Source organism: Bos indicus, chromosome 29 (assembly GCF_029378745.1).
Source record: "Bos indicus isolate NIAB-ARS_2022 breed Sahiwal x Tharparkar chromosome 29, NIAB-ARS_B.indTharparkar_mat_pri_1.0, whole genome shotgun sequence".
Taxonomy (NCBI): domain Eukaryota; kingdom Metazoa; phylum Chordata; class Mammalia; order Artiodactyla; family Bovidae; genus Bos; species Bos indicus.
In genome coordinates, this window is record NC_091788.1 from 41,153,472 (window position 1) to 41,163,592 (window position 10,121).

Genomic DNA, 10,121 nt, shown 5'->3' on the forward strand with positions numbered 1-10,121 from the left:
GAATAAAAGGAGGCGTTTTGGGCACTCACCTCTAAAGTGAGTTCCTTCTGCTCTGACATTAGACTGACTTGTCAGCAGCAACTGCCTCCAACATGAAGCTGGTGACGGTCCTCATGCTGGTCGCCCTCCCCCTGTACTGCTATGCAGGTGAGTACTGACGGGCGCACAGATGTGGGGCTAAGGTTGCTGTCTGGTTCCCTGTGCAAGAGCTCCCAACCCCCAAGCACCAGTACAGGCCTGCCCACCAGAGACCTAAGCATCATCACTCATTCCAGAACATCTGAAAGAAGCCCTTTGTGAGCTTTGCCTCTGCCCTGGGGCTGCACGTAGTGTCTGACGACATTCAGGGTGTCCCGCCGTCATCACAGGTGCCATGGGATGAGGCTAGGGACTGACTACTAGAATTAGGCATTTCAGCAGGGCAAGGGGAAGAGATGCTCTGATGATTCCTGATTTTATACCAGATGGGTTTCCTGAAAGAGGCACTCTTGGAGTCTCCTTAAATATGAAAAGAAACAGGAAATCTGCCAGGAGGTAAAGTTTAGGCTGCGGTGGGTGACCCAGGGTCCTGCACCCAGTTGGGGAGTCCCAACTCTTCACAAGTTTTCACAGTTGATTTGAGCCCTTCTGGAATGCCTTTCCTCCCAGTCCCTCCCTGCTCAATGTTGACTGAAGAGGGGAGTTCACACCTCCTTGGAGGTCTCCTTCCCGAGTGAAGATCCAGTTCGAGAATAATGCCCTGGCGGCTAGTCTAGTCATCGGTAATAAGTCACAGACATAGTGTACTTTATTCAACTTACAAAGCTCTTTTGTTCTTCTTTCATTTCTGTTTATTTATTCTTAGTTGTACTAGGTCTTCATTACTTTGCCCAGACTCTCTCTAGTTGTGGCGAGTGGGGGCAACCCTTCACTGGGGTGCGAGGGCCTCTCATTGCGATGGCTTCTCTTGTTGCAAAGCAAGGGCTGTAGAGCGTGGGCACAGCAGCTGTAGCACACAGGGTTAGCTGCCCTAAGGCGTGTGGAATCTTCCCCAACCAGGGATCGAATTCACGTCCCCCACATTGGCAGGCAGATTCTTATGCGCTGTGCCACCAAAGAAGTCCTACAGAGCTCTTTTAAATATCCTCACCTCATTTGTTCCTCAAGTACTTGCAGATGTGTTCAAGGTGACAGGCTCAAGGTCAACTAAATAAAAAATTACAGACCCAAGAATAAAAGCCAGTTCTCTCTAATCCAGTTCCAGAACTCTTTCTCCTACCCAACTGAAATCTCCACAACAGATCACTTCACAAACAAGAATTTCATTTGTACATTATTTTGTTTGTTTGTTTCAGAAAATCATTAGCATCAACAGAGCTAATGGACAATATTCTAGAAGCAGTACATGTACAATCCTGGGAAATTTTACTTGTTACTTGGAATGATAATGGTGAAACATCGTATGACTCTGAACAAAGAAAGACCAGATAAAGTTTAATATGTTGCCCTGAGTCAGAGCATCTCACTTCCTCAACACCCTCCTTAGTCAAGGTTACATAAGGTTTGGCTTCTAGAGGCTAGCAAAAGGAAGCACAGATGTTTTAGGTCTTAGAGAAATCCCAGATCCCAAGTTTACTCTTGTAGAATAGAGAACTGAAGACCATTTGCCATAATCTTTATGAATAGACATCTCTGCTGCTGCTGCTGCTGAGTCGCTTCAGTCGTGTCCGACTCTGCGCGACTCCGTAGACAGCAGCCCACAAGGCTCCTCCGTCCCTGGGATTCTCCAGGCAAGAACACTGGAGTGGGTTGCCATTTCCTTCTTCAATGCATGAAAGTGAAAAGTGAAAGTGAAGTCGCTCAGTTGTGTCCAACTCAGAGACCCCATGGACTGCAGCCCACCAGGCTCCTAAATGACAACCACCATGGTTCTGCCCTCCAAAGATGTTCATGCATCCATAATGGAGCCCATGTTTGCCTTCTTTCTTCCCAGGTTCTTCTGGCTGCTCCCTTCTTGACAATGTGGTTGAAAAATCAGTTGATCCCACTGTGTCCAAGGATGAATATAGAGCATATCTTAAAGATTTCGCACAGACTGACGTTGAGAAAAAGGCTGCAGATGAATTAAAGCAATGTTTTCTCCAGCAGTCAAATGAAACTCTGGCCAATTTCAAACAGATGTTGGTAATTTCAGCTTCTTCTGATGTGCTTTTACAACCAAGGGACAGGGACAAATAGACTCTACATTTGTTATTCATTACACTAAAGCGAGTGATGAATGTGTTTCATTTCCATTTATTTCATTGTGTGGTGAGTCTGATGACTTTGACATCAAGAAAGATGTCCAAGTCTACAGTGCTGAAGTCTTCAGTGAATAATAAATTTAAAAGACAGAAGAGGGAAAAGCAAAGGGTCTACCTAAACCACATTTCCCCAGTAGGCACAGAGGCAGACACACACACACATTATGATCAGTGAAATAAACCAGTCACAAAAAGACAAAGGTAGCTCAACTCTTATACCAGGTTTCAGGAGTAGCCAATCTCATAGAAACACAGGGTGGAATAGTGGTTTTCAGAAGTCGGATATTGAGGGGAAATGGGGGTTATTTAACAGGTATATAGTTTCATTTTTGTAACCTGAAGACAGTCTGGAGATTGGTTGTACTGACTGCAGAGTGAATATAGTATTAGGTATATTTGAAATGGTGAAAATGGTAAATTGAATCATTTACTATGTAATTTAAATTACATCATTTACTATGATCCTTATAATGAAGGATGCTAGGCTTTTCTTCTTGAAAAGCCTAACTCAGATGGATCTTTCTGAGTCACAGCCTCAAGATTTTACAGGCTACAAAGTCAAAGATGAAGGTCCCGGCTATTTTCTATATTTATGACAGAAAGTCTGCATAGGAATTCAAAACTTCCTTGGGTCCTTGTATTGGTGCTGAGATTGTCACGATTCTATGGAAAACTGATAATATATGTAGCATCGTTATAGATAAGTTATTACAGCAAGAAATGTGCAGAAAAGAACTTACTCAAGGGACCTCTGGTGGGGAAAAGATCTGGAAGCACCAGCACTTCTTTGGCATTGATAAATGTCTCCTGAATGATAAGATAAATGGGATCATTCTGATTTAACTTCCAGGACTAATTCTCTTGAATGTCAGATGTGTGTGAACGCATTCAAGATAACAATTAGAAGAAATGTTTATTGTGCAAGATTTTATTTTGCAAGAGGGAGCTGAAAATCTAAGTGATTTTTTTTTGTTTTTCAGCAAATCATATACGACAGTATATACTGTAAATAATTCTAACTTTCTGCAAGACCTTTGGCTCAGAAATGTCAACTGGCGATGAGTATATACCACAAGCTGTCTGTCTTTTTTGTCTTTTAATCTACACACTGCAAGACAATTGTTGAAACCTCAAATACATTTTCATTTCAATAAAATGTCTGCATATCTAAAGTTCTTTTTTGTTATCTGATTCAAATAGAGACTTTAGAGAGCTTCACATATAACACACACACAGAATTATTCATTAAATAACTCATGGGTGAAGGATGGAGGTATCTGAAAGGCACTTTGTCTCTTACCATTTCTAGTCCAACATTAATTGTCTCTCTGGAAAAGCGGTTTTCCTCCCCTCCTCATTCCCATCTCCCCAGGAACTAGAGGGGAGTTTCCGGTGGTTGGGTCATACCCAAGTTCCCTGACCTGCTTCAGTCTTCATCTTCATTCTGAACCCTGCTGGCCATGGGGGGCAGCTTTCTCAGCTCTCTCTGTCTCTGCCCCAAGTGTGCAGGGCTGGGAACAGAGCCATTGAGAGAGGTAACTCAGGCAAAGCCAGGGTGAATCCTGTCTTGATTTTAAAATCTGATATATGGCACTAATCTTAACTTTTAACATTAGTTCACAAAAATATTGTTTACCCTAATTCCTGAGATTTGAGTGAGTTTAAGTCGCTTAGTCCTGACCGACTCTTTGCAACCCCATGGACTGTAGCCCGCAAGACTCCTCTGTCCATGGAATCCTCCAGACGAGAATACTAGAGTGGGTAGCCACTCCGTTCTCCAGGGGAATCTTCCCGACCCAGGGGTCCAACCCGAGTCTCCTGCATTACAAGGAGATTCTTCACTGTCTGAGCCACCAGATGGTTGATGCCCCCTAATAGAACTGTAGGACTGTCCCCACATGTGTCCCTTGAATGGCAGCGTAACTCATCCCCTCATTCACACAAGGACCTATGAAGTCAGGAAGATCAGGGGGAAATGTGCACTATGTTGGAACAAAGCAAAACAAGAAATTTTAAAATCGCACCTTAGCTCCCTTTACTTCTACCAGTCCCCACAACCCTCTCACCAAAGATAAGTTACTGCCCTTCTGCTCGCACCTCCCAGAGTCCCTTTTCCTTCTGGGGCCATCCCTTCTACCAGGAAGACCTCTGGCCCTTTCTTGGGATGATTCAGCTCCCCGAAATTCTGACTCTTCCCTCCTATATAATGTGTACAGGAAAGAGGCACGAGAGAGGTCCTACGATGGGGAGCCATTCTCTGGTCAGACCAGTCTCAGCTTTGAAGGGAGGTGGTCTTAGGATTGGAAGTAAGGGCAGCTCCCAGCTGCAAGCAAGCCTCTCCCCAGCCTCAGTCTCAGCACTCCGACAGCTTTGGCCTCCATCTGCCCCAGGACATCAGAGAGCTGTCCCAGTGGAGTGAAGATTCCTGTTCAACACAGTCACGCATTTGCCAGGCACACCACCCGGCTGAGGATATAACCAAAGAATGTCTGCTGGAGGGGCTGATGCCTGCAAAGCCATGCAGAGCCCAAGAGGATGACGGAGGACTTTGCTGACAACACCAGCAACTGCCAGACATCCAGCAGATGGGAGTGTTGGAAGAAACACCAAAGATTGGAGCAAATGGAAGCAGCTTTCTGGAATGTCCATGTCAGCAGGTCACTCAACCGACTTTGGCCACAGCAGAAGACACAGTGTACTTTCTGACCACCATGGAATCACACTGAAAACCAAGAACAGAATGATCATAGGAAAACCTCTAATCACTTGGCTAAAAGAGACACACAAACATACACACTCCTTTAAAAACCAATGAATCATCAAATACTTCCTAAATATTTTTTTTAAGTGTCTGTCCCCAGCACTGACCTGTCACCCTATGGTGGAAAAGGGTGGTCTTGTGCAAACTGCAGGCTTCATTACCTAACATGTAGCATCAGCACTAAGGCGATAAGGAACGGGGAGCAGATGGTAGGTACACGAGAGCTAAATTCCTGCGGAAAATGCACTGCTAACAAACTCTGGTGGAAACAGGAATCCTAGAGACCAGTGAGGAGGCTGGAATCATGAGTGTCATGTTCAAGATTTTTGGCAAGGTAAACATACAGAAAACACCTCGTAGAACTGTTTCTCCTATTTTTCCTTCTAACTACACTCTGTAGGACTCTTCCTGCCTAGAGTTGGAGACAGGACAGTGACATCTCTCCAGGCAGAAATGCATCATTCTTGCTATACTTCTAACATATGTCTTGGACTTAAGCAAATATTACATCTCTTGGAAGTTAACACTCAAGTTAAACCACTTCTCACAAAATGCATGAACAGCATCAAAAATCATCTGAGATAGATAGATACAGATCTGAATCACTTTTCTGTACACCTGAAACGAACACAACATTATAAATCAACTATATTTCAGTAAAAAAAAAAATACACAAAGCGGATGCCAATTGCCTGGGAATGGTAATAAAAATAAATGTGCTTTATGAGTTTCTGACTAAAAGGGCTCAGTAAGGACTAAGATCGATGGAAAAGACTCACATCTGAATAAATCCTAGTTTCCATGAATAAAATTCAGAAATTCAGGGTTGAAAAGAAAAACCTACATGTTTCCCACAAAATAAGTAGAACTCACATCAGACTTTTCAACAGCAGCATGAAAAGAGAATGGACACAGAAAGCTGATTGTGTGCATGTGTGTACTCTGTCGTTCACTCGTGTCTTTGAGACCCCATGACTGTAGCCTGCCAGGCTCCTCTGTCCATGGGATTTTCCAAGCAAGAATACTGGAGCAGGTTGCCATTTCCTTTTCCAGTGGATCTTCCCGACCCAAGGACTGAACCCACATCTCCTGTGTCTCCTGCATTGGGAGGCAGATCCTTTACCGTTGAGTCACCTGGGAAGACCAGAAAGTTGATTACTTACTGCCCAAGGCTGAAGGGGTCATGGGAATGGGGAATGACTGCTGTCTGGAGGGTTCTTTTTGGGGGGTGATGAAAATGTTCTACAATGGACTGTGGGGATGATGGCACAACTCTGAATATATTTAAAAACCACTGAAGGGTACCCTTTAAATGCATGCATTCTATGATGTGTGAGTTACATCTCAATAAAGCTGTTGAAAAAAAAATGTGCTTTTGTTAACAGGTCTTCCTGAGGGTGATGGGATTAGAAATGAAACATAGGGACTTTCATGGTGGTCCTGTCGTTAAGACTCTGATCTTCTGATGGAGGGGGTGTGAGTTCCATCCCCGGTCCTCGAACTAGGATCTCTCATGCCACGGGGCATGGTCAACAAATTTTAAACATAATAATAATTTTTAAAGGTATTTTTCTAAAAAGGAATAAAGAAATTAAATACAGTGTTTGCCTACCAGGATCAACAATTTACAAAATAGTTTATGCTCTTTTGTTGTTGCTCAGTCATGTCCAACTCTTTGCGACCCCACAGACTGTAACACATCAGGCTTCCTTGTCCATCACCATCTCCCGGAGCTTGCTCAAATTCATGTCCATTGAGTTGGTGATGCCATCCAATCATCTCATCCTCTGTCATCCCCTTCTCCTTCTGCCCTCAATCTTGCCCAGCTTCAGGGTCTTTTCCAATGAGTCAGCTCTTCACATCAGGTGGCCAAAGTATTGGAGCTTTAGCCTCAGCATCAGTACCTCCAATGAATATTTAGGACTGTTTTCCCTTAGGATGGACTGGTTGGATCTCCTTGCAGTCCAAGGGACTCTCAAGAGTTTTCTCCAACACCACAGTTCAAAAGCATCAATTCTTTGGTGCTCAGCCTTCTTTATGGCCCAGCTCTCACATCCATACATGACCACTGAAAAAACCATAGCTTTGACTATCAACAATTTACAAAATAGTTATGCTCTAAATAGTAAGGATATTAAAAACAGATATCAGAGAGCTATTTACCAAGCCCTTCTCCTCTGGAGCCAGGACACACGGCTGATCTTCTTTTCACTGAGTTCAGGCCAGTGGAATGTGGGGGCCATGAGAAACATTTCCTCCAGGCCTGTCCCAGAAAGCTCCCCTCCTTATTCCCTCTTCTGCCACCGAACACCAAGATCCAGGAGAGTCCTAAGGTTCTATCAGATGCTTCAGTGATAAAGCCTGAGTGCCTGAATGACTGCATGAAGCTGGAAGAGTTTCAAGGACAGGGTGCTAGAAGTGATCTGCTCTAGGGCAAAGGAACATTGAACAGATATTGAACCTACACCTATATCTCTTCAGGGAGGTGTACTTTATGGGATTTAGAAAAGTAGGTTCCAGGGTAGGTTCACTTCTACCCATCACTTTCAAATGCTCCACAGGCACGGCATCTCTGTATGCCCACATGCCCAGGGAAAATACTCCCACTGCCCAACCTCAGCACCCACTGGGTTCTGAGGAGCATCCATTTGTCTGTTAGTGTCCAATCAAGAAACAGAAAACCTTCTAGGTATATTGAGCAGAGCAAATTTCCTACAGGAGTTGATAATGAAGGTGAAAGGCTGGAATAGGGATAAGGGAGCATAAAGGATCCACAAGGATTGATAATTACAGAAGATAATACTGCCTCTCAAACTGGAGTTGAAAACTAAAAGGTCTTGCCCATCCCATGGGTGCAGGTGAAGGTGAAGTCGCTATTGTCGAAACTGAGCTTCCTGAGCAAGAACCAAAGGACCAAGGCCCAAGACATGAAGCCATGGCTGTAAACATGGCCGCAGCTGGGCTGCTGGTCTGCTCTACCCACTGCTGCCACAACCGCTTCAAGAGGTGATGTCAGAAGCTCAGAACACATGACTGCTGCCCCCTACCCCGTTCCGATCTTCATCAGTGCCCTTCCCTGGAGAGCCTAACGAGAAGGCGGCTGGCAAGAGAGCCTGGGATGTGTCGCACATGGGTCTTCAGTTCCAGCAGATGAGAGACAGGTAGGAAAAAGGAACTAACTCAGCAACTAAATAAATAGAGACCCTACCAGGCACACAGTGATTGCAATCTACAGTCTTGGTCTTAGATCTTTGATACAGTGAAGGCGAACATCTGACCTATAACAAAATTAACAGCTTGTAAGTTTTTGCCCATGACATGACAAAAAGACTTAATTAGCATAGTAAGTGTATCAACTAACCAACACATATGCTTAAAATTCCTATAAGATGCTTTTAAATTTTTAAATTATTTATTCATTTAGTTTCCTTTGCACTGGTCTTCGCTGCTGCACACAGGCTTGCTCTAGTTGTGGTGAGTGGGGCTACTCTTCATTGTGGCGCGTGGCCTTCTCATTGCAGTGGCTCCTCTTGTTGCAGAGCGCAGGCTCTAAGGCACTTGGGTTTCGGTAGTTGCAGCCCTCGGGCTCAGCGGTTGTGGCACAGGGGCTCAGTTGCTCCACAGCGTGTAGGATCTTCCTGGACCAGGCACTGAACTTGTGTCCCCTGCATTCGCAGGTGGATTCTTATCCATTGAGCCACCAGGGAAGCCCCTGTAAGATCTTATGTCTTTTGTCTTATACCTGAAGAGTAGCTCTGGAGAAGGAAATGGCACCCCACTCCAGTACACTTGCCTGGAAAATCCCATGGACAGAGGAGCCTGATAGGCTGCAGTCCATGGGGTCACGAAGAGTCGGACACAACTGAGCGACTTCACTTTTACTTTTCTCTTTCATGCATTGGAGAAGGAAATGGCAACCCACTCCAGCATTCTTGCCTGGAGAATCCCAGGGACAGAGGAACCTGGTGGGCTGCCGTCTATGGGGTCGCATAGAGTCGGACATGACTGAAGCGACTTGGCAGCAGTGGCAGCAGCAAAAAGTAGCAAATCTACAATGAGATTTGGGGAAAGAAGCAAAGGCTACACGTATGTAAGTGTTAGATGATAATGGAGATGAATGAGGGCCAAGAAACAAGAAACAAAAATCTTTCATTATCCCCTCCACTACAAAAGACTGTTGGGAGCAGAAAGTCCTTCTAGCGATCAAAGTCAACAGCCTTGGGGCTCCTACAGTGACTGTGAGCTCAACAGTTCCCTGGTCCTGAGGTTGTTTGGCTTCCTTCTCCACACTGTTCTTTCAGAATTCTTTTTTTTTTTTTTTTAATGTACATTTAACATGTCATGAATGCCATAGCATTATTCTTTTTTTTCCTCAAGGGGCAAGATGGAAAAAAACTGCTAATTTCATCATCATAAGTGGCACCTGTGTTTGCAGAGGACTCAGACTCGCCTATTTGGAAGGGACCTGTGATGGGGTTGTGATTTGCTGTCCCCAGAGGTCTCCTGCACCTGTAGGGCTGACCTACAATGACGAGCATGTACCTCAAGGACCTGGCAGCTCACCTTATTGACTGTGGGAGGGGCAGGAAGAGCCTTTAGCACCTGGCTCCACTCCTGCAAGGCAGCTTGCCCTCTGGAATTGCTTCAGGTAACATCCAATCCCCAGGAAGAACAGACTTATTTGAACAGTGCCTCACCTTGGTCTGGTAATCCTGACTCCTGCAGAAAACAACTTAGAATGGAGGGAGAGTCCTCGACATTCAAGTGTCCTCTACTTGGTAGAGAAAACTTCTGGAACTCTGCCTGGAAATCAAGAGCCCTTGAGAGTTTCACTATGCAATACTCCTCAGATCTTTCTAAATGCATCCTACATGTTCTTGACCTGGGAGGGTTCGCAGCTACACAAGATCTGCTTATTGTAGTTTCTTTAGCCCTTACATTGTCCCTGGTTTTATGTATGTACAGCCCTGCTACAGCTCTGGGGTAGGTGGAATATATGGGTATAATTTCATATTTGAAGCTGGGCATGTCTGTTGGAATTTTCAGCCCATGTATTGAAAGCTTAGGGCTGCATCTTT

General features: G+C 44.7%; 1 protein-coding gene across 2 annotated transcripts; it reads left to right on the forward strand.

Annotated features, from left to right (window-relative positions):
- Positions 1 to 3,454, forward strand: LOC109554230 (mammaglobin-A-like). Of its 2 annotated transcripts, none has more exons than XM_019954550.2 (3): positions 1 to 147; positions 1,973 to 2,163; positions 3,263 to 3,454. In XM_019954550.2, exons 1-3 carry the CDS (start codon positions 93 to 95, stop codon positions 3,293 to 3,295), a joined length of 279 nt encoding a protein of 92 aa, XP_019810109.1. In that variant the 5' UTR covers positions 1 to 92; the 3' UTR covers positions 3,296 to 3,454. The 2 variants fall into 2 exon arrangements, with proteins under 2 accessions (XP_019810109.1, XP_070638869.1); XM_070782768.1 differs by having other exon boundaries at positions 1,973 to 2,159.
- The last annotated feature ends 6,667 nt before the right edge of the window (positions 3,455 to 10,121 follow it).

Bases quoted from the DNA above. Each gene is read 5' to 3' on its own strand.
- LOC109554230 (XM_070782768.1), top strand. From the start codon at position 93: ATGAAGCTGGTGACGGTCCTCATGCTGGTCGCCCTCCCCCTGTACTGC. The intron at 148-1,972 runs GTGAGTACTGAC...CTTTCTTCCCAG, and splicing joins CCCCCTGTACTGCTATGCAG to GTTCTTCTGGCTGCTCCCTT. The intron at 2,160-3,262 runs GTTGGTAATTTC...TTTGTTTTTCAG, and splicing joins CTGGCCAATTTCAAACAGAT to CAAATCATATACGACAGTAT.